Source organism: Cherax quadricarinatus, chromosome 37 (genome assembly GCF_038502225.1).
Source record: "Cherax quadricarinatus isolate ZL_2023a chromosome 37, ASM3850222v1, whole genome shotgun sequence".
Classification (NCBI taxonomy): Eukaryota; Metazoa; Arthropoda; class Malacostraca; order Decapoda; family Parastacidae; genus Cherax; species Cherax quadricarinatus.
The window spans coordinates 16,394,111-16,419,867 of NC_091328.1; the positions used below are offsets into that span (position 1 = coordinate 16,394,111).

Below are 25,757 nucleotides of genomic sequence, written 5' to 3' on the forward strand. Positions count from 1 at the left end.
GTAGTTGTGACACTTACGGAGCACTCTGATTGGGTAGGTCACTCACCGTAAAAAAAATACAACAAAAACAAGGATGATATTAACAGACAACAAAACCAACGACCATAAACACTCAACACAAATCCTTACCGTTGTGAACTGAACTTTCCATCACAGTGAAGTCACCACTGCGAAAATATATCATTCAATGAACCAACAATTCCCCAATACTACTTAAAAAGAAAACATGAACTGTCTTACCTAAGTTCTGCAACCTGACGAGGGTCTCAGTCATATGATGGCGCCACTGGAGCTTTTGGTCATCTGACCAAAGCCTTCCACTGGCTTACCCAATCACTCCTTTAAAAATTAAGGTTATAATTATAACTATACCCTAGTTCTTTCAAATTCTAAACAAAAATGATTATCCACGTCATTACTACACACCTATAAATAATTTATATTTCCTCTCTTGGTGACTAAATGTATCTCCTCAATCAGGAAATACCAACATTCTGTATACTCTCCTCAGTGTCATGTGAAACGTAAGATATTACAACAATATTCAAAAGATAAAATGAAGCACAATAAAAACATACACAAGAGACACTAAAAATCTAAAACAAATGAGTTACATAGGTTTAAAATATGAAATGTAAGATGATGAAGAGCGAAAGTATTGGCCAATGGGGTTTAAAGTTTAGCCTATCCACTACACTAAGGTCATTAAGGCCGCATGTATGTTAACTGTTCACCACCAGACAAGAATACTTTAATCCCTAAAATAGAGATTAAACTCTCAGCATATATACACTGAGAGAAATAGTGTATATATATCCTGCCAGTAAAAGTATAAAACATGGTGTCCCGTGGCCTGGTGGCTAAAGCTCTCGTTTCACACGGCGACGTCTGGGTTCGATTACCAGCGAGGGTAGAAACATTGGGCGTGTTTCTTTACACTGGTTGTCTATGTTCTCCATCAGTAAAATGGGTACCTGGGAATTAGTCGACTGGTGTGGGTCGCATACTCTCACAAAACTGACCTAATTTGCCCGGAATGCTCTGTATAACAAGCGGCTTTCTATATAGAAGTATGTCACTGATGTCAGCTAGGCCTGTATACCTTGCATGTACTTGTAGAAATAAAGATATTATTATTATGGCATCAGAAAAAAATAATAGTTACACCACATGTACATTATAAAAAGAAACGAGTAAATATTTACTTCTGACTTCTACAAATTGCCCAATATTATGCAAGGTATAGTCAATAAAATCTCGCCAGGTCCAGACTTGCCCTTAATTGATCACTATTCCCAGTTGAATTTGCTTAGCCTTGCTAGAACAAATAGAAAAGAATCGCTACAACCTTGAACGCCTTGGAAGTCTAAAGAGGTAGGTTCATTGTTTAGTTTCATGTATTTGAATTAAAGGAAACGCTAAACTCGTGGGGCAATCAAGTTCGATTCTTGGATCAAGAGCCTCTCACCAGCATCAAGACACTTACCTTGAGGGGGAAGAGGAAGGTTCATTAGATAAGCAGAGCGACGGAGGTTGTCATCTTTATTCCTCAAGGTAGTATTTAAAAATGTATACATCACGAGTAAATACAATATAAATAATAAGTCTCATGTTTAGTTTTTCGACAGTTACAGCTGTGAATATGTTGTGGCCAGTAATTTGATATACTACACTGTGATACACTCGTATGTCGTGGACAGCAGTTTGATATACTGCAGTGATATATTCGTATGCCAGGGGCTGCAGTTTGAAATACTGTTCTGTGATATATGTCGTGGCTAGCACTTCGATATACTCTACTGTGATATAATATGTATCCGGACTTTGGGCACTAATATTATTAAATTTTTCGGTCAGTTTTCTTTGCGGGACTAGACACATATGCAACACCTGGGTATCTTCAAATAAAGACATCCAGGTTGTGGGAATCACCTGCAGGAGGTTTACAGGGTATTACCTGAACTATTTCCTGCAAGTAATCTGGGTAAGGTAAGTGGGATTTAGTCACAATACGTTGCCAATCTGTCACTCCCTCGATTCCCAATTCCTACCACTCCTACAAAAACGCTACACCTAACATTAAATTAATAATTACAATATTAAACATTAATAATAATGGTAAATTATAAATTAATGCGGACTGTATATGATTTTAGGACCTGACTGTTAGAAATGGTTAGTGGGAATATTTTTATATAGGCTAGGGAAGGTTTTCTCTTAACCATATCATTAGAACAATAAATTTTATACACATTAACTTACCATTTGTCACAAGAAGACAATGCTGATGAAACACACCCTTACTACTGTACGTTATGGGTAAGCATCACTTAGCTAAGGTGTGCTCCTGGGAGAATTGGTGTCCTCTATTTTTCCATCCTTGTTGCCGAACTGTAAGGGTTTTCTACACTATCCCAATTCTTCAGCAGGAACGTGCCAGCAATTTCTAAATTACGGATTGAGGCCGATATACACCAACTGACCTTCGAGAACGCCTGATTACACTGCACAATTCAGTCCAGTGTTCACACTTTAGATTCATTACGGCGTCTCTCTGCTGCATCACTCCCCCGGCTGTTCCACACACCCCCCTTCACTTAAAATTTCTTGAAGGGTCCAAATAGCTTCACATTTTAATACGCAATTATATTATTCATTTACATATTCTACATTTAGGAAAATTAAGTAAAAATTTTCCACACAGGTGTTGCACATGTGTCTAATTCCTCATCTTGTTGGTATTTTATACTATTATTGTCAGAAAACTGCTTTGTTTTAAAAAATATTTTTAAAGATTCTTCACTTCAAAATTCTCATTTCAAAAAATATAAGACAAGATTTTGTTCGGATTTTTAACCCCGGAGGGTTAGCCACCTAGAGTAACCCAAGAAAGTGAGGACTGTCTTATTTCCACTGGGGTCTTTAAGTCTTGTTCCCCAGGATGCGACCCACACAAGGTGACTAACACCTAGGTGCCTACTTGCTTGCTAGGCGAACGGGGACAACAGGTGTAAGGAAACACACCCAATGTTTCTACCCTTACAGGGCTAAAACTCTCGCTTCACACACGGAGGGCCCGGGTTCGATTCCCGGCGGGTGGAAATTCCGACACGTTTCCTTACACCTGTTGTCCTGTTCACCTAGCAGCAAATAGGTACCTGGGTGTTAGTCGACTGGTGTGGGTCGCATCCTGGGGGACAAGATTAAGGACCCCAATGGAAATAAGTTAGACAGTCCTCGATGACGCACTGACTTTCTTGGGTTATCCTGGGTGGCTAACCCTCCGGGGTTAAAAATCCGAACGAAATCTTATCTTAGCCACGGACACTCGGTGTGTGTGACGCGAAAGCGTTTCCTACCAAGCTATGGGACACCAAGGGTTCAATTTGCTTAGCTATAATAATAATATAAGAAATAATAATTCATCTACAATAAAGCACAAAACTAATGGATTATTTTCATAAGAATGCTCAAAACCCTTAATATAATGCAAAGCCTGGGAATGGGAGGTAATCAGATCTAAACCAAGGAGACGACGGGTACAATTCTAATAATCAAGAGCCATTCACCGGTATCAAGGCATCTCTTCCCCCCCTTGAAGGGTGAATATTAAGAGGAAATTGCACGTGCCAGGCTACGGACTCGTAGCCTGGCACGATCAGTGTGTACTACGTATACACTGATCGAAGCATTTATTTCATAAATAATAAGGAAAAGTTCAGCCACGAGTCACTATCAGAACTGAAGAAGCCACTTATGGTGAAACGTTGTCTTGATAAATGCCTTGATCAGAGCATACGTGTCTTTAGCCTACAACTTGTTGGTGTCACCATACCAGTTCAACCTATATCTATTATATTTTATTAGTTCATAAAGCGCTCAGCTATTACAGAGTCGCGACTCTGTAATGGTGCAGGACAGACCGAAACAAAATACATTTTCATTTCCAATTCGTAGGTTGGATGAAAGGTGTTCCAAGCAAGGTACTGTGACTTTCTCTTGTGAAGAGAACGATGGTGGTGTTTGACCAGAGTAACCTTCCTTGAGTCCAGGTCACTCGTTTATAATACATAATGTAGCCTTATTTGTTAGAGCAGTTTTTGCATCAGCTGACGCAACCTGCTGAAAGTGGATAATTATGGGCCTCTTAGTCAAGTACTAGCAATTAGTTGCATCATGCTATTTAGCTCTAATCGTGTAATCTCGACAGTTGTTGTTTTGCAAGGACTAGGATACACTAAAGTAAGTTTTCTGCAATATGTGTGTGTAATGGAGTTAGATGAAAAAAGTAATATATATATATATATATATATATATATATATATATATATATATATATATATATATATATATATATATATATATATATATATATATATATATATATATATATATATATTATATATATATATATATATATATATATATATATATATATATATATATATATATATATATATATATATATATATATATATTGGCTAGGATTATTATTATAATCAAGGGGGAAGCGCTATTGTCTAGGAAAAAATCCCATTTTATAACCATAAACAATTATTTTCATTCAATTAGGGTTAGGTTAAGTTAGGATGGGGTATCTGTGACATTTTTTTTAATATAACTTTTTCTATGTCTTCAACATAGCATCACCTGTCAAAATACATCTTCACTTGGAATTAGATATCCTGCAAGTTAAAAACTTTGATCAAGGGTCCTTCATAATAGATAAATTGAGATATATAAACAGACAGATGAGGGGATGGTTATTATTGCATTCATGGGGAGCGCAAAGCCCGTGCTGGAAAATGGTAGCTCAAATTCTTTGGATCAAGAGCCCTTCACCAGCTTGAGGGGATAAAAAAAGAATTAATTTGGGTAGTTTTCGCTAAGTGGATTTTTCCTTATTATTATTATTATAATAATCAAAAAGAAGCGCTAAGCCACAAGGGCTATACAGCGGATTTTTTCTTAGCTAACCGTAGTTCCTTGTACCTAATTACATTATAAATTCGTTAAGATCCAAGCATTTGTTGGTTCACTTTGCCAATGAAAGTGGCAACAAAAGTGTGAACCAATAATGTTATAACTTGAACGTTGTTTAACTTCCGTGCCCCGTTCTCAAGCCTACACTGACTTTCCACATTAGCCATGTAAAGAAATAAGAATGAGCAGCGCGTGGTGCCATTTGTCAAAAAGGTCACTTGTCATGATGAGAGGTAAACAAACTTCACATCAGGAGGTCGCATGACGTAACCAGAAATCTGTGCAACCTTTCAGTAGTCAGCCTACACCGAGTACATAATTATTATAATCAAAACTAAGCGCTAAACCCTACACTGAGCACAGAACGAGAACGGTTGATATACAAAGAAGATATTTTGCATTTCAAAGTGCTCCGTCGCCCATTTTTAAAAGGATTTTTTCCTCAAAAATACCGACAATTTAAAATACAACTAATACAATATAGCTTTATTCGCATTAAAAATCTTTATTTTCTTCATCTGGTTAACTTTGTTTAATGCACGGATAGGCTATTTTTTTCATTTTTATTATTGGAATAAAAACAATAAGCGCTAGTACCGTGGTACATACGAGATGTATATACCTCAATATTTAAACAATGATTTACTTAAATTCCTATTTTATTGCAGTGTAAATATAAACAGCATTTTTAGTGACCTACGTGCAGTTGGTTAAAATAAGAAGCATTAAATCCGTAGGGCAGTCGATTAAAATAAGAAGAGCTAAATCCGTAGGGATCCTATAGCACCTGGGGAACTGGAGGCAATCAGGTTTGATGAAAGTATTAATTAGACACTTCTTTGCATCAAGAACCCCCCTCTCACCGGCATCTAGGTACATAACTCCCTTCAAGACTGTGCGGTCGATATATTGAAAATATAACAAATTTAATATTCTAGCCTAGCTAGGCATAATTTAGACAATAAAAAGTTTTAGTCAAATTATTACTATTATTATTATTTTACAAGAATGCGCTCAAGTAATCAGATGTGTTTATTTGACGTGTTAATTAACAGCCAAAATTCTAGATTGAGATAACTCCAACATACATTTATAGTAATACACATGACAACAAACATATGTCGAATGACTCATATACTGCCATTCAATTTCAGTGTACAGGTGTTATTTTACAACTGCTTGAGGCATGGTAACCTGCTCTTCCATATTTTTTTGTTTTAGTAACCACAGAATCATCTTCAAAATGAGTCAAACATACAGCTTCCTTGAGAATGAAATCTGATATATCACGACTATAATTATCAGTAGCAGTAGTACTAATGGAAAGCGCTAAACCAGTAGGGATCATATAGCTCCTGTGGGAAAGGCAGATAATGAAGTTCGATCCAAGAGAGGTGGTAAACACCTTGCATTTCCTATCCAAATATCATCTATCATCTAAATGTTTTTTTCCTATCATCAAAAGCCATCATCAGTGCAAAAACAATTAAGAACAATTATCAAGCAGAAATAGCTGGTCTATATCGTATACAAAAAATGTTCTATTTAAACAGTAATCAAAATGAAGAATTGAGACACTTATGCAACATATGGGAATCTTTAGTGAAGAAACGTTTCGCCACACAGTGGCTTCATCAGTCCAATACAAAGCAGAATTGGACAAGAAGAGGAGGAGATTGAGGTAATCAGTCCCTCAGCCTGGAATCGGTGTTCAGTCCATCACAGTTATTATTATTATTATAATCAAAAAGAAGCGCTAAGCCACAGGGGCTATACAGCAGTCCATCACTCTTGTGATGGACTGAACACATCGATGAAGCCACTTTGTGGCGAAACGTTTCTTCAATAAAGATTCCCATATGTTGCATACGTGTCTCAATTCTTCAACTTGTCGGTTTTCAAAACCATTCATCACAGTAATCAAAATTAAAATATAATTAAGGTATTCAAAGCTAACAATGTTACAATAGCTAACCTAGCATTTATTCTAGGAAAAAGTTATATGCTCACGCATAACATACCTGACTGTGTGAACAATTTAATAGCTATAATGGATCTATTCAGTAAATTATTATTATTATTATAATCAAGAGGAAGCACTAAACCCGTAGGATTATACAGCGCCTGGGGGGGATGTGGAAGGCTTAATTCGGGGAACTGGAGCACAAATCCAATTCCCTAAATCAAGAGCCCCTCACCAACATCAAGGAACCTTCCCTGAGGGGTCTATTCAGTAAAGGCCTCATTTTAACGATGTACAGAGATTCAGAGATAATGAGATCCAATCTCTCTTTATCTCAAAATTGTGAAATCCTCAGATGTAAGAGCATAGTTGTTCAAGTAGCAGTGATTCCTGGCCGCAGAAGTAAATGGTTTAGATAGGAAAAGGCCAGTGCCGAATGATCTACCCACATGCTCCGAATTGAGGTGTTGAAAGTTACGTAAGTCTCCCCATGTATCGAGCATTACATCTCAACACTTGAAGATATATACCAGACGTTGCATAATATGGCAGAGGATCCACATGGTTGGTTGGTTAGTTAATGGGGGTTTAAAACCTATCGACTGCACAAGGGTCATTAAGGCTGCATGTAACTTTATCACTATCAGGCAAGAATACTTTAGTCCCTAAAATAGGGATTAAAGTAAACTCAGCATGTATACACTGAGGGAAATTCACCTCGGAGTGTATGTATCCTGTGAGGATCCACGCTCTAAATTATTATAATCATGGGGAAGAATTAAACCCGTAGGGTCCACGCTCTAAGAAAATTCAATTATGTTTATTAAATAAGCGTGAGTACATAACGTTTTGTTAGTATAAATGGTAGATTTTGTAACAATGAAAAGATTCTGTTCAGGTTTTTAACCCGGATGGTTAGCCACCCACAATATTGCGTCATCGAGGACTGTGCGTCCTCAATGACTCTTATTTCCACTGGGGTCCTTAATCTTGTCCTCCATGATGCGACCCACACCAGTCGACTAACAACCCAGGTACCCACTTACTGCTAGGTGAGCAGGGACGGCAGGTGTAAAGAAACATGCCCAATATGCCCATCCATGCCGGGGATCAAACCACGGACACTCAGTATACGAGCTGAGTGGTTACCAACCAAGTCACAGGACACCCAAAAAAAAATTCCGAGGTCTGAAATTTTCGTATTTCCTTTTTGTTAGGTTTTTGTACCTTAAGTTATATCTTAGATTTAATGGCAGTTTTTTTGTATCTGAAATAGGCCAGTTAGGTTTGATATAAGAAAAGGAAGGTAGACTAATTTCTTTGGGTTATTGTTATAATAATATCATAACGAAGAGCTAAACTCTTAAGGGTTATTCCTTGTTTTTAAGGTCTTTCACCAACAAGACCCCCTCCCCCCCTTGACCCCTTTAATGAGAGATTTTAGTGTGTTCTTGCTTGGCTCTCCAGACAAGCTCCTACGGGTTTTGTGCAGCCCATGAATATAAAAATAATATTGTCTGGCTGAGGGATTGTATACAGTGAAGGTTAACGTGTTACCAAGTCAAAAGTTTTGTGAAAGGATTACTTGAGGACCGGTTTATCAAAGTTGTTTTAACATAAATGAATACCTGAAAATTCACTTCTTTTAATTCTCGATTTTGAAAGCGTCTGCTGCGACAAGACTTACCTAGATAGGACTGGTGATTAGTGTAAGAATAACGAGTTACATCAGGATGTCCATCACTCGTAGTGAAGATCCACTCTTCTTTAATTAACTTAATGACCGGTACTAACAGCTTGTATTAACTGCATTATATTAGCCAAGAATACCTTTATCCCTAAAACAGAGACTGAAGTAAACTCTCGGAGTATATATACACTGAAATATATATCTGTAGTGTAAATAATAGTCCTCCAGGAGAGCGTCACACACTGGTCAACACATCAGCTGATCACTACGCTAAGACACACCTGTTTATTTATTTATTTTTTTTAAATGACCGTTTCCATTACTTGAAGCTTATAAAATCTTAGAAACGATTAAGATACGCTACCGTAAGTATAACTTAATGTTTTATTACATCCAGTTTAGTTTATTCCATAATTTTTTTTTAAGTAGAGTATGGGACATAACGTTGATTATGAGCCTTAAGTTGCCTTGGAGAACACAAAAGTACTTCAGGGAAAAATCTGGAGGTTTCTCCGGATCTGTTTGACTATTTCCTTCTACTACCCCCTCCCCATATAAGTACATTTTTTTTAAACTATTAAAAATATATATTGGTAATTGTGAAAATTTGTGTGGACTGCCTCCAATTGAGTCGCCTACCCTGGCAAACTCTGTCGGCACCGAGCTCTGAGGTGGGTACCTCAGCCTCACAAGTGGCTTATAGGACAGATTTTCACAAATGATTGATGTTGCAAGAAAACTCGCCTGCATGCACGTATAAAGAACTAACTTGGTGTTGCAGCATATATCCTGATCTTCAGCTTCCCTAAGCTTAGCCCCTCTGGACTTCCCCTCAGAAACCACGTGCAACCTTGCACCGGGAGCCTTAATTCCTGCAATATTCAATCGTTATTAGTGACCTGCCTGCACCTCAGAAATTCCTATATACAAGAGGGTATGTATCCCCTAGTATAACTATGCAGACACGGACACTAGCTTCCAGACTGCCTTGAGACACTGGTACTTACTGGGCATGCACTGCCTGTTGCACACCGGGCCCACAGATCAAACTCACTCACAATTCTCCCCAGACACTGGCCAGAAATCTATGAGATAAAGTGGAGGTCTTGTCTTACTGTATGGGCCTGACGGAGGTCATCTACGGTACATCGAGGTGCCTCTACCAGATTTCCCCAGGTCTCAAATGTGAAGACACGTGGGGGGCGCCGTCTGCTGATCACGGCACGTCTTGTCCAGTTGGTGTGTCTTAAGAAGAACGAGCTGGTCTCTCTTCCAGACCCTCGTCTCTTCCTTTAAACTAGGGCTGCCAGTTCTCCCTAGCTAACTTATCCTAGTGTTTGCCTACATAATCGGCCTATTACTACCCATGTTAAGGTCTTAGGTCTACAGTATTATCTACAGTTGCCTCAATTATCCTAATATTAGTGTACTACCAGTAAAACTACCTACTCCTTCCCTGAAGGGTAAATCTATAAATTAATTAAGCTTACCAACAATCCACACCAACTAGAGAGAATGCATTGTTTTGGGTGGGGTATAAGGGCCACCCAGCTCAGCCGTTCCATTACGGCCATGCTGGATCTGTCCTGTGGAACTTTAGGGACCAAATAAATTTCCACAGTAATTACAATAAAACCTATGACATCACAAAACCTTTATCTCAAACACTTGGTTTAGCTTCCCAAAGATGGGTTGTGTGTCCAAGATGCTGTAGGCATTTCCTCTGAATCGCAACACTGAGTCTCTGGAATAGAAAGCTGGTCGCTCTGGGAGTCCTTCATTTCCCAAGTCTATCACATAACATCTTCAGAAATTTAGTGGACACTTGCTCCATGTTCCACAGGTCTCTGATCCTGTTGGAAGGAAGTTACAGCATGGTGCTAGGTCCCTATATTTGTTGATCTGGGTCTTTGAAGCCGACAGCACTACCCCCTTCATATTCGGAGTATCATAGGTGTCTGCCATTTTAGCTAAATACACAAGTGTAGTCCCATGCAATCTGCTTACCGTCTTTCCAGGGTAGCATGGTGACACCATTCAGGCGCTTCTGCCATCGAGTATGAGTACCTTAGGTTCCTGTTTAACTGGGCAACGGGCTGTGGTGAGGGTTTGCTTGATATAAGTGACCCTGTCTTGTCCGACACTTTCCATCTGATGTATAACAGATGAGAGAACTGAGCCAAACTTGTTATGCTGGTGCACTGCCGCAGAAGCATTTGAGTTTGGTGAGAATGAAGATGGCTGGATGAAGAGGCTACACCAATGGGAATGACCTGAGGGCTAAGGCAAGTGTACAAGAGGAATTAGGGATAGCCATAAGGCAATCCCCAGCATGTGGTACCTTCACCACTAGGAGGCGAGCTTTGTCACCTAAGTGCAATATTATTACAATCAAAGCTAAGCGCTAAACTCACAATATGTGGGGGGGGGGGAGTACTTATAATCAGAAATGAGAAAAAATATTAATAAATATTTACCTTGCACTCATCCACCACCAAGACAAATTCTCGTGCCTGGTGAGGTCTTCACTATGGGTTGTGCCACTGGTTCTGGCAGGGGTCATGAAGCTGGTCCTGGCAGGGGTCATGAAGCTGGTCCTGGCAGAGGTCATGATACTGGACCTGGCAGAGGTCATGATGCTGGACCTGGCAGGGGTCATAACGCTGATCCTGGAACGGGTCATGCTGCTGGTCCTGGCAGGGGTCATGATGCTGATCCTGGCAGGGGTCATGATGCTGGTCCTGCCAGGGGTCATGATGCTGATCCTGGTGGAGCCATGACCCTGGTCCTGACAGGGGTCATGATGCTGGTCCTGGCAGGGGTCATGATGTTGGTTCTGGTACAGGTCCTACCATGATCTGTGGCACGGGTTATGACAAGAGGTGGTGCCACTGGTGGTAGCAGGGTCAGTGTCTGGGAGTGACACTTTCACTCGCACAGTGGTCATTCGGAGGTGGTGGAGGCCACCACACTAGACAACACTGTGGGTCATCTTCAAGGTGGCCGCTGGGTCCCTACCAGTCTACCCACTTAATATTTGCTGAGACAACATGATTATAATTATTTTACTCACAAACAACGAAAAACCCATGTGGGTTATCCAGGAGGAAAGACATGGAGAAAGTTACATGATCAAGGCTGCAATCTGCATCATGTTAGATAAGACTACATGCATACTCTTTAAGTATGGTTGGTGCCTTTATGCCAATGAAGCACTATTGATCCAAGCAATTGGAACTACCCTCTCCTTCCCTGGATCAAACCCGATTGCTTTCCATTTCCCAGGGGAAGCTCTAAGGCCCTGAGGATAGAGTTTATCCCTGAATCTAATATTAGGCACTTCGAGTGTCTGAATGGAATTTTATAAAATGTAGACGACAGCAACATGTCCGAAAATTGAGCTTTAGAGACAGGTCCGAACCTAACAAGAAATGCTCGTCACTTTACGATAGTAAAAATATCTGAACTCTTAACATTATCATCTACGATTTTTTTTTAGCTGTTATCTTCCTTCAGTTTGTCGTCAAAGCTCAGTCCTGCCCAGGGTACACTATCATTTCAAATAGAATTATTACGTATCTTTGTAAGAGGACCTTTAAAAGGTTGATTGAATTTTTTTTCTTTCTCAGACTTTTGCTTTTACTTCGCTCATAACTCAAGAACGCCTCATCAAATCAGCTTCAAATTTTCAATGCTTGTGTATTGTAACAAGGACTAGATTCTTGGAACAATTGGCATGTTCACATGCCCTATGACTAAAGTTGTAGGGCTTATTCCCAGCATCCTGGAAGGCTGGGATAACTTCCAAAATCCTCAGTGGTGTAGGTTCAAACATTCAAAAAAATAAAAAAAGTGCTTCCTAATTTGATGATGGCAGAGAGGGCAATTTAAATTTGTAGGTGCAGATTAGAGCTAGCCTGACCCAAGGGCAGGCCAGCTCTGATTCCTTGGCTCAGGAACCTTTCACCAGCATCAAAGCAGTTTTCTTGAAAGATGAAGGTTAAATAAATACATATCTATTACTGGTTTCCCACCATGACTCAAAAGTTTTAATGATTAGTTACCTAACATTTTGAGTGCTTCGCAGTTTTGAGAAACAGTCACGACTTCCCTGCAGGCAAACACCTGTCAAGGCCAACAAGAAGCCAACAATAAAAAAAAAATCCTTTCTATTCACATTGTCAGATCTAAGCAGTAAATTAACTGCAACATTCAACACCATCATGAATCCATCAAACTTATTATTTTTTATATATTTATGGGGAAACACTAAACCCATAGGTCATATATTTCTTGATAATTAGTACATTCATTGGGGAGCGCTAAACCCATAGGGATCATACAGCGCCCAAGAAAGTGGAAAGCATTCAGGTTTGATTCAAGGGATTGGAGTACAGGTCCCCAGTTTCCTAAATTAAGAGCCCCTCACTGGCATGAAGGAACCTCCTTCAAGGAATCCCATAAAATTTAATTTGCATACTACAGAATTTGAATGAACTAATACTTACACAAAACTTTGCAGCCAACTACAGATGAGCAAAACAAAAACTCAAAAGGTTTATGCAGTTTCTCACCTTCACCTTACTAAGTAAACTCCCTCAAACTGAGGCGGTCTTCATTTAGAGTGAAGAAGTCTCCTTTGCCGGTATTTCTTCTCCACAAAACCACAACAATTCACAGAATGGGTGGGAGTTTGAACCCATGGCAAATGAGTCCTAAAATTCACAGGCCAGTGCATTAGCCACTAGAGCCACTTGTCTTAGGCTGCAAGGATCTAGCTCCAATTCCTTGAATCAGAGCCCTTCACCAATCACTGAACCAGTGCATCTCATTCAGCTATGATTGCAGCAGCAGCAGGACATTCATAAAACCTACAATGCCTAACAATAATATAGTATACAAGAGATATGCAAGATTAATATCACTTTTCTTTGATTCACTACACTTCACTGTCCTCTGTTTATCATGGTTTGTATTGTTATTAGGATACTAAAATACAGAACACAAGTACAAGCTACCTACATTCCTACAGGCTACAGCACTTCTGAGGAACACTCAGAATTCACTGTCATCTTTCCAGTTAAGATTTTTCTGTCATTTCCATCATCAACGTCACCTTCCTCCCTCCCTTCCTACTTCCCTCCTTCCCCTCCTCTCTCTCTCTCTCAAAAAAGCTTCTTCACATAGCTGAAGTCTAAGGTAATCTTCCCCTACTTCAAGCAGCACCACATACTGTACTACCTCTCAGTAATTATATAAGAATGGTGGTGTAACATTCTGTGACATGAGGCAACATTCCTGCTACTAGTTTTAAGCTAGGGTTAAATATGATGCAGTTTTGCCTGGTTTAAAATAAATTATTCTATCAAAGTTCAATTTTATTTTTAATTCAGTTTTTAACAAGGTAAGGCAATTTAAGGAAAAATAAATTAATTTCCTTCAGTATTTGCTTATAAATTAGAGGGTAAGGTGTAGTCAGTCTTTTGCCCCTTGCATTTTAGCTTCCTACAACACATGTCTTATGAGTGAAAAATTCTAACTCATTTTCTCACAGGGAATAGGAATGGTGTGAAAGTATTTATTTGCAATTACTCCAGAACTACAGAATCATCAACCTTCTCCCTCTCCTAACAGCATGGGGTCAGTCCTGCCCACCTGAAGATGTCCACTATTTCAGTGATTCCCAGCAGTGTGACAAGTATGTGGAGTGCAGGGATGGAGTAGCCACAGAGCAGCTGTGTCCTGATGGTCTACTCTTTAATGACAAAATAAAAAATGGTCGCTACCCATGTGACTACCCCAGTGAGGTCGACTGTGGCTCCAGGGGCCGTACTCGTAAGTATTTTCTAAAATCTTCTAATTTTTATGGGGTGGATTGTGTTAGTGGGTAAGTATTAGGTTATGAAATAAAAAACTTAGAGGGGTAAATGGAATGAATAAGCAATCATCAGCTCAATTCTCCATTTGGCCCTCAGAACCTCCACAACCAACGGAATTCTGCCAGCACCAATGGGGCTACTTCGGCTCTGGAAACCGAGCTGAATGTGGTTATTTCTATAACTGTGTCAATGGTGTTGCCCACCTAGTCAACTGCCCAGCCGGCCTTGCCTTCTCCTCTAGTACCTACCGCTGTGAGTGGGCTGATGAATCCAGTGACTGTGACGCTGAAGGTATGTTGCTGTATTCCTAAAATATCATGCTCAGTTTCTTACACTTTTTTATACACAATCCCCATTCAAAACCTAGATCAATATGTTGTTTTTCATATTGATCTAGGTTATGTTTTTCACATGAAGTGTTTGATATTTAAAGTAGTACAGTATGTTTGAAGCATAGTAAAATTATGATAATTATAGTAATAAAGATAGTTGCACAGGTGTCCTTTTACCTAATGAAATTGTTACAGTACAGTATTATTATTTACACTTGTAATTTAAAAAAAATATAAAACCTACAGTACATTGCTGTAATTTTAGGTATGAATATAAAATCATGGCTTAGACATTATTCACATGTTCTTTCTGTCTGAACATTATGTTCATATATTTTTATTTAGCTTGACACTATTCCCTAAATACGGTCACCCTCAATTTCCTTTTCACATCCTCACTTCACCAGACAAGATACATTATACACTCCATACCTGAACTCTCAAAGCACTTATTTGAGTCCTAACCTTATTGTACACCTCTACTGCAAAGCCTCCACTCTATTAAACACTCACTTCCTTTCTCCTCCAGCCTACCTTGGGTTCTCCTGCCCCAATAGCGTGGATACGAATCAGTTGCTGCTCAGTGGATACCCACAATTTAGATCCCCCCGTGACTGTCGCCAGTTCTTCATATGTGTAAACACTTCCCCAAGGCTCCAGTTCTGCCAACTTGGTCTTGTCTTTAATGAAGAGACGTACACCTGTGACGAGCCCCAAAATGTCCGAGGATGGTAAGATCACTTTCCTTCTTGCTGTTCCACGGAGTTAGGTTATTATGAAATTCATGGAGATGTACTAAATCTTTAGGGAAAATGCAGCACATGAAGAATGAGAGGTAATTAAACTTGATCCAAAGGGAAAAGTTCCAATTTCTTGGATCAAGAGCCCTTTGCCAGCATCAGGGCAATTAAACATGTATGTTTGCTCTTCATGCTTGCTCTTTGATTGTTGTTTTATGAAGTTTTTAGTCTTTTATTTCGTGAATACACTTTTTGGATATCTTTAAGATTTACTCAGGTTTTCATTTCTGCACTTTTATGGTGCATACTTACTGCCTTTAAAGAATACCTGGCAATATTTTAAGCACCATACTGAATGTGATTCTAGAAAAACTACTTTCTGTTCCTCCCTTCATCTATCTTGTCTCTCTTCTCTCCCACAGTGAGAATTACTACACCCCAGAGGAACTGGCTTTGTACAGAGAACAGAGAGAGCGTCAACGTATAGCCGAGGAGAAGAGGCAGGCTGAGTTGGATGCTCTCAGACAGCAACTTGCTGCACGCAGGAAACAACAGCTTCAATAACGCACCAATTTCAGCTGACTGTGCAACAATTTATAGAAAAGATGATGCAATGTTAATAAATATGATGTAGTCAATCTATACATCTGAGTAATATACATAGCACAAATAACAATCATGAGCAATTATGCTGTATATATATATATTATATATATATATATATATATGTCGTGCCGAATAGGCAGAACTTGCTATCTTGGCTTAAATAGCAACGCTCATCTTGCCATATAGGACAAGCGAAAATTTGTGTATGCAATAATTTCGCCAAAATCATTCTGAACCTAACGAAAAAAATATATTTCACTGTGTTCGTTTAGTATTAAATTATTGTAAACAAATCTAAAATATATGTAGTTGGGTTAGGCTAAAATAAAGTGTTCTTGTTATAATAAGGTTAGGCAAGTTTTCTAAGATTCTGTTGATGCAAAATTATAAATTTTTACATTAACATTAATGAAAAAAATATATCTTTAAACGTATAAGAGAAATTTTTAGAAAGGACTTAATTTTAAATGAGTTCTTGCTAATTGACCAGTTTTACATATTCAGCACGACATATATATATATATAAAAGACCACTTGAAAGTAAACCAAGAATCTTACAGCATAAATAGAAATTAAGCAAAATTATGAAGCCTGAAAGCAAGTACTGTACTCTCCACTTGGTTTCACACCATTGGCATCAATCATTGCTGTAGCTCAGTCCAAAGCCTCCCATCGATATTGTTGCAATATTCTGAGCAGAGTCAGTGGTGCAGTATAAGCATCAGTTACAAGCTACAGCAGAGTGAGAAAAATTTATCAAAATCATTCTGCATCACTATCAAGGTTACTGTGTAACGAGAGAAAAAAAGGCATGTGGCATTAATGCCCCTAAATGTCCCTGGCATCTTCTCAACATCTTACTACTACACATTACTGTATTAATATTAAAACACAAGTGCTAAACCTGCATGGGTCATGCAGCTTATTACTATACAGAAAGACATTTCATAGGAACATTTTCTTTCATTATTAATATAGAGACAGTCCACAAGTATAACACTACCCACTTGTTTATTACAATCATAAAACCTTTATAACTGCAGTGATTTCTTTCTTTTTTATACCAATTCTTGTTGGTAAATGTCCAAATTATAGGTGATTCTTAATTATGAAAATTTAAAATTTCTAAACTGAAATTCAGAAATTTTACTCATTCAGATATCCCCAATTTTGGAGAATATTTCAGATTAAGATTTTATGAAAATATTTCCTCTTATAATTATTTTGCTTAAAATATTTCCCTAAATAATTTTAAGAATTTTCATAAAAATTCAGAGCTTTCTGAATTTTGGAGAACATCTTGAATTCAAAACACTGTTTTCTTTATTAGGGAAAATTTAAAGTACTGAACAAGAATCTGAATGAGGGATAAACTACTGCATTTGTAATACTGAACAATTATTTACTGTATAAAGTAATACAGTACTGTATTTTTTCCACCACAAAAATGTGTATACTTGACAGAAAACCCTTGCCTAAATAAGAGAAAACTCCAAATGTACTGTATTTAAAACACTAAAAACTTAGCCACTAGAAGGATCAAACACAGACACAAATGTAAGTGACCAGTGCCATACCTTATTGTAGCTCCACTGACACCAGACCTTCATCTTTAGCTTGACTTTTTCCAGCTATTTATCTATTTTCTCCTCCTTCCACCTCTTCCCACATCATCATCTTAAGATTTTCCATCACAGAGTCAACCAAATTTTGGTATTATGTACCATGTATATACAGTACTTGTATTACCAAGTATTAGCCAATAAAGGCCTACAGTATACTTAACTAGTATTTTTAATCAACCTTGTATCCTGTGTATGAGTTTGTCCATCTTGATCTGCTTGACTGTGAGTGACTGCATGCATGTATGCATGCAGGGCTCTGGTGGCTAAAGCTCTCGCTTCACACGGTGATGGTCTGGGTTCAATTCCTAGCCAGGGTAGAAACATTGGGCATGTTTCTTTACACCTGTTGTCTATGTTCACCCATCAGTAAAATGGGTACCTGGATGTTAGTCAACTGGTGTGGGTCGCATCCTGGGACACTGACCTAATTTGTCTGAAATGCTCAGCATAACAAGGGGATTTCTATATAGTAGTATGTCACTGATGTCAGCTAGGCCTGTATACCATGTACATGTACTCGTAGTAAATAAAGATATTATTATTATTATTATGCATGAATGCATGTATTTGTTTGTTTTGGGGGTTTGGTACTTCAAATATGGAATCAAAGCTTACAGTATAGCAAGTTATCTACCTATGCATACAAGAACAATTAGGCACTAAAGTACTTATAATTCTTTTACTCAAGAGCCAACAGCAATATTAAACTATGCAGTTATCTGTATAAACCTGAAATTATTACAAGAAGAGGATACTGACTTTACATACAATAAAGAAAAGGCATATGATAGAGTGGATAGGGGAGCAATGTGGCAGATGTTGCAAGTATATGGAATAGGTGGTAAGTTACTAAATGCTGTAAAGAGCTTTTATGAGGATAGTGAGGCTTAGGTTAGGGTGTGTAGAAGAGAGGGAGACTACTTCCCAGTAAAAGTAGGTCTTAGACAGGGATGTGTAATGTCACCATGGTTGTTTAATATATTTATAGATGGGGTTGTAAAAGAAGTAAATGCTAGGGTGTTCGGGAGAGGGGTGGGATTAAATTATGGGGAATCAAATTCAAAATGGGAATTAACACAGTTACTTTTTGCTGATGATACTGTGCTTATGGGAGATTCTAAAGAAAAATTGCAAAGGTTAGTGGATGAGTTTGGGAATGTGTGTAAAGGTAGAAAGTTGAAAGTGAACATAGAAAAGAGTAGAGTGATGAGGGTATCAAATGATTTAGATAAAGAAAAATTGGATATCAAATTGAGGAGGAGGAGTATGGAAGAAATTAATGTTTTCAGATGTACTTGGGAGTTGACGTGTCGGCGGATAGATTTATGAAGGATGAGGTTAATCATAGAATTGATGAGGGAAAAAAGGTGAGTGGTGCATTGAGGTATATGTGGAGTCAAAAAACGTTATCTATGGAGGCAAAGAAGAGAATGTGTGAAAGTATAGTAGTACCAACACTCTTATATGGGTGTGAAGCTTGGGTGGTAAATGCAGCAGCGAGGAGACGGTTGGAGGCAGTGGAGATGTCCTGTCTAAGGGCAATGTGTGGTGTAAATATTATGCAGAAAATTCGGAGTGTGGAAATTAGGAAAAGGTGTGGAGTTAATAAAAGTATTAGTCAGAGGGCAGAAGAGGGGTTGTTGAGGTGGTTTGGTCATTTAGAGAGAATGGATCAAAGTAGAATGACATGGAAAGCATATAAATCTATAGGGGAAGGAAGGCGAGGTAGGGGTCGTCCTCGAAAGGGTTGGAGAGAGGGGGTAAAGGAGGTTTTGTGGGCGAGGGGCTTGGACTTCCAGCAAGCGTGCGTGAGCGTGTTAGATAGGAGTGAATGGAGACAAATGGTACTTGGGACCTGACGATCTGTTGGAGTGTGAGCAGGGTAATATTTAGTGAAGGGATTCAGGGAAACCGGTTATTTTCATATAGTCGGACTTGAGTCCTGGAAATGGGAAGTACAATGCCTGCACTTTAAAGGAGGGGTTTGGGATATTGGCAGTTTGGAGAGATATGTTGTGTATCTTTATACGTATATGCTTCTAAACTGTTGTATTCTGAGCACCTCTGCAAAAACAGTGATTATGTGTGAGTGTGGTGAAAGTGTTGAATGATGACGAAAGCATTTTCTTTTTGGGGATTTTCTTTCTTTTTTGGGTCACCCTGCCTCGGTGGGAGATGGCTGACTTGTTGGGAAAAAAAAAAAAATTATTTTTAATGATCAATCCTCCCATAACCCTGACTCCAGCCTTCATAGTGAAGGAAATTTTCTAACGACCAATATTTACCCTAAACATTGAAATATTAATTTTTTTTTTGTCAACAAATCGGCTGTATCCCACCGAGGCAGGGTGGCCCAAAAAGAAAAACGAAACTTTATTTTAAAATTTAGTAATTTATACAGGAGAAGGGTTACTAGCCCCTTGTTCTTGGCATTTTAGTCACCTCTTACAACACGCATGGCTTACGGAGGAAGAATTCTGTTCCACTTTCCCATGGAGATAAGAGAAAATAAACAAGAACAAGAACTAGAAAGAAAATAGAAGAAAGCCCAGAGGGGTGTGTGTGTGTATATATATGCTTGTACATGTATGTGTAGTACGACCTAAGTGTAAGTAGAAGTAGCAAGACATACCTGAAATCTTGCATGTTTATGAGGCAGACAAAAGACACCAGCAATCCTACCATCATGTAAAACAATTACAGGCTTTCGTTTTACACTCACTTGGCAGGACGGTAGTACCTCCTTGGGTGGTTGTTGTCTACCAACCTTCTACCTACATGAAATATTAATGTGTAATAATAAATAAGTTGTAAAATTTAAAAAGAGGGATAAAGCAGCTATATAATTAAAAACAATTTTAAACACAGATACTGAACTATGTTACACAAAAAAGTATTTAACTTCATACAAAAATATTTCACATTTGAATTACTACAAAATCATTGTTTATCATGCTTAATACATGATATGAAAATATGAACTAATCTTTAATTCTTAAAAAGATTGTCTTCACATTTCTGATAAACAAAACAATCTTTATTAATCGATTTTGTATTTAATTATTCAATTGAAAAATACTATACAGATCTTAATTTTGCACATATGATATATGATGTCAAATTATGTAAACAAAATTTGCAAATGAGATTATTAAAATGTCCTTCAAAAGTATGCCTTTTCATGAGTGTAAGACATTTTTTTTTTTTTTTTATTACACTGGCCGATTCCCACCAAGGCAGGGTGGCCCGAAAAAGAAAAACTTTCACCATCATTCACTCCATCACTGTCTTGCCAGAAGGGTGCTTTACACTACAGTTTTTAAACTGCAACATTAACACCCCTCCTTCAGAGTGCGGGCACTGTACTTCCCATCTCCAGGACTCAAGTCCGGCCTGCCGGTTTCCCTGAACCCCTTCATAAATGTTACTTTGCTCACACTCCAACAGCACGTCAAGTGTTAAAAACCATTTGTCTCCATTCACTCCTATCAAACACGCTCACGCATGCCTGCTGGAAGTCCAAGCCCCTCGCACACAAAACCTCCTTTACCCCCTCCCTCCAACCTTTCCTAGGCCGACCCCTACCCCGCCTTCCTTCCACTACAGACTGATACACTCTTGAAGTTATTCTGTTTCGCTCCATTCTCTCCACATGTCCGAACCACCTCAACAACCCTTCCTCAGCCCTCTGGACAACAGTTTTGGTAATCCCGCACCTCCTCCTAACTTCCAAACTACGAATTCTCTGCATTATATTCACACCACACATTGCTCTCAGACATGACATCTCCACTGCCTCCAGCCTTCTCCTCGCTGCAACATTCATCACCCATGCTTCACACCCATATAAGAGCGTTGGTAAAACTATACTCTCATACATTCCCCTCTTTGCCTCCAAGGACAAAGTTCTTTGTCTCCACAGACTCCTAAGTGCACCACTCACCCTTTTCCCCTCATCAATTCTATGATTCACCTCATCTTTCATAGACCCATCCGCTGACACGTCCACTCCCAAATATCTGAATACATTCACCTCCTCCATACTCTCTCCCTCCAATCTGATATCCAATCTTTCATCACCTAATCTTTTTGTTATACTCATAACCTTACTCTTTCCTGTATTCACTTTCAATTTTCTTCTTTTGCACACCCTACCAAATTCATCCACCAATCTCTGCAACTTCTCTTCAGAATCTCCCAAGAGCACAGTGTCATCAGCAAAGAGCAACTGTGACAACTCCCACTTTATGTGTGATTCTTTATCTTTTAACTCCACGCCTCTTGCCAAGACCCTCGCATTTACTTCTCTTACAACCCCATCTATAAATATATTAAACAACCACGGTGACATCACACATCCTTGTCTAAGGCCTACTTTTACTGGGAAATAATTTCCCTCTTTCCTACATACTCTAACTTGAGCCTCACTATCCTCGTAAAAATTCTTCACTGCTTTCAGTGGGTGTCTATGGGAAAACAGACTCAGGTTCTAAAAGCCAAAGTAACAGAATTTTCAGGAATGCATGGTTATAAGTTAGGGCCCTCTGTAGATTTTTTCTATATTATAATACTTGTGAATTTCTAATAATTTTATTAACATAGCAAGGCTTTCTTTAAAAGTTTAGTTTCAAATAAATTTATGTATTCTTCAAAAAGATAATCCTGTAAGAAACCCTATTAAGCTGTAAAACAGTGAATTCAATAAATGAAGTAAATTACACCTTTCAGAAATGATATAAAAGTTAAACAATTCAAGTTAAAAAATTATGCAGTTATTTACAGAATATTATTTTACTATATGAAACAGTAGATTCAACCCTCCTGAGAACTGAACCCCAGCCTTCCATAACAAGTCGTGAGCAATCACTCGACCATGTCACGTCACCTACAAATGTCACACCTCAGCTGTTGTTTGGTTGTAACTGGAAAATTCACTTTTCCTCTCACTCTTGGAACAATACTTACCTTGCAGTACCTCAGAATGGTAACCTGCTTACAACAGCATTAATCTATGCACTGGAATACTGCAGGCAGTGTAAAACTGATAGAGAAATTCTTGAAAGTTATGTTAAAAACTGAGTGAAACAGTTAGATGATTGCTGCAATTAAGAAAAAGGCTATATGACATACAGAAAAATGTGCAAGATCAGAAACCAATTATAGTACTGTTTTTTTTTTTTTTTTTTGAGTTACAGTGTTAAACCATTCCAGATTATTATAATCAAAAAGAAGAAAACAGAAGAAACAATTCCAGATGTATTGTACCCCAAAACTATATATCCCTAACCCCAAAATACAGTGGATCCCCGGTTAACGATATTTTTTCACTCCAGAAGTATGTTCAGGTGCCAGTACTGACCGAATTTGTTCCCATAAGGAATATTGTGAAGTAGATTAGTCCATTTCAGACCCCCAAACATACACGTACAAACGCACTTACATAAATACACTTACATAATTGGTCGCATTCGGAGGTGATCATTATGCGGGGGTCCATTGTACATGGTTTTATGGTAATCTGTTCCAAGACCCTAGAATTGCAACTTTTACAGTATCTTGGGCTTACACTCTCACAGATATAACTTGCTGGCACTGTATTTTTCTTCATCTGCCTCTCTCTTTTATCCATGATAATAACAGTTTTTCTATCTCTTTGATAATTTCTGCTAGCTGAGATTTGTCACCCACTTTAAAAACCCTTCATAATGGTTGATTGTGGAAAGCCATACTTATGCACCAATGAACTAATTCTAACTTCTGCATCATGTTTTTCACAATTTAATGCTTGATATTCAGAGAAACTGCCTATTTACTGTGCACTTTATGGGCCATGATGACCTGGTAATACAAAAGATGACATAATTAACCCTTTGACTGTTTCGGCCGTATATATAGTCTTAAGAGCCAATGTGTTTGACGTATATATACACAAAAATTCTAGAGGCTTCAAATCAAGCAGGAGAAAGCTGGTAGTCCCACATGTGAGAGAATGGGTCTGTGTGGTCAGTGTGTACCATATAAAAAAAAAAATCCTGCAGCACACAGTGCATAATGAGAAAAAAAAAAACCTATGTTTTTGGATTAAAATGCCGACTTGGATGTGTATTTTCGTATAGTTTTCATGGTTATATTCTCATTTTCATAGTCACATTTAATAGAATGGAAAACATATTATAGAAATAGAGGTGATTTTGATTTGTTTTTGCTATGAAAAGGACCTTGAAATGGAGCTCAAAGTAGCAGAAATGTTTGATTTTTGCAGATGTTCAAGAGTACACAAATGATGTCATTATCTAATAAATGTCCAACTAGCCATTCTAATATGCAGTCATGAATGGGTTGATGTTATTTATACAATTATTACAATATAGTAGTAGTCTGCATTACAGTAAATCTTCTATTTTTTGTTTGAATAAAAATTCAAAATACAAAGCAAGAGTAATATCAGAGGGGCCTGGAGACATGACTGATGAACAAAGAATATGTTATTTTAAGAGCCAGAAATGTCTGCATTGTTCATTCTGGACCCTATTTTGAAATTGGCACATTTTTTAATTTGCATGAAATTGGCAATTTGGCCAATTTCACTTTACTGGGTAGTTGAAATTGGTAAATGGGCAGTTTCTTGTACTCACTCGATAGAACAAATGAAATAGTTATGAGTTTGGTTGACTGGAACAATGGAATCAGCCGAAAATAGGGCTCAAAGTGGGGGAAATCGCAAATTCGTAAATATCGCCAAGGTCGCTAACTTTGTGAGAGCGTAATTCCCTAAGTTTTCCATCAAATTTTGTACTTTTGGTGTCCTTACCATCGGGAAAAGATTCTCTATCATTTCATAAGAAAAAATAATTTTTTTTTTTTCAAATTTTTGTGACACCAGGAGACACCTCAGGATTTGGGGTTGCGACAATCAAAGGGTTAAATCACAAATAAGCACTGTATTTCAAATTTTTCATTGCAACTCAAAATTAGATTCTTTCATGAGGGCAAACCTAGGTAGTAGGTTAATAGACAGCAACCACTCAAAGAGGTACTACCATCCTGGTGTCTTTTTTCTGTTTCAAACACACAGGATAACAGGTATATCTTGCTACTTTTACTTACACTTAGGTCACACTACACATGCATGTACAAGCATATATATTTACACACCCATCTCTGCTTTCTTCTATTTTCTTAATAGTTCTTTTTCTACTTTATTTCCTCTCATCTCCATAGGAAAGTGGAAAAGAATTCTTCCTCCATAAGCCATGCGTGTCGTAAAAGGCGACTAAAATGCCTGGAGCAAGGAGCTAGTAACCCCTTCTCCTGTATAAATTACATTTGTTTTTCTTTTTAGATCACCCTGCTTCAGTGGGATATGGCTCGTTTGCTGAAAAAAAAAAATTGGTACTCAAAATTTTAGTAATTCCAGACCATCATAACTCAGAGGACCATTATATATGGTAGTCTCAGAGAGACATACATTATTAAAGTCTGTAACATAAGGTTAAGGAGTGTGAGCACTACGCTCTTATCATCATTTGGAATGAATAGGAGGTGAGAAAGTGGCGAGGAAAATATTTACAAGAATTTGAAGGTAAAAGAAATGAAAACCTAAGGCGGTAGAGAGTTGTGGCAGCAGAGAAAAATGTAGTACTCTTGTTAATTTATAAGATGTGACAATGGAAAGGACTGAGTCAAAGCAATGAATATATTATTATATTATTATTATAATCAAAAAGAAGCGCTAAGCCACAAGGGCTATACAGCAGCAATGAATATAATGGAACAAATTACTTAAAAAAAAAAAAAAATTATGACAGTTCACAAGGAATACTCTTTACACTCTATGAAACAGATGAAATGTTACCATGGATATTCCAAGTATACTGGCACTAGTTTTCTGTGTTGCTACTGAGTGTGAAAAGTACAGTAACATGAAAATACTGATGAC

At 38.1% G+C, this 25,757-nt stretch overlaps 1 protein-coding gene across 1 annotated transcript in view; it reads left to right on the plus strand.

Annotated features, from left to right (window-relative positions):
* Nucleotides 1-16,294, plus strand: part of LOC128701217 (protein obstructor-E) — a 45,987-nt gene extending 29,693 nt beyond the window's left edge. The window contains exons 2-5 of the mRNA XM_053794801.2: nucleotides 14,271-14,471; nucleotides 14,612-14,806; nucleotides 15,377-15,578; nucleotides 16,010-16,294. Of these exons, the coding sequence (XP_053650776.1) occupies nucleotides 14,271-14,471; nucleotides 14,612-14,806; nucleotides 15,377-15,578; nucleotides 16,010-16,151 (740 nt within the window). The 3' untranslated portion in view covers nucleotides 16,152-16,294. The remainder of the gene's footprint in view (nucleotides 1-14,270; nucleotides 14,472-14,611; nucleotides 14,807-15,376; nucleotides 15,579-16,009) is intronic.
* Nucleotides 16,295-25,757: the final 9,463 nt, after the last annotated feature.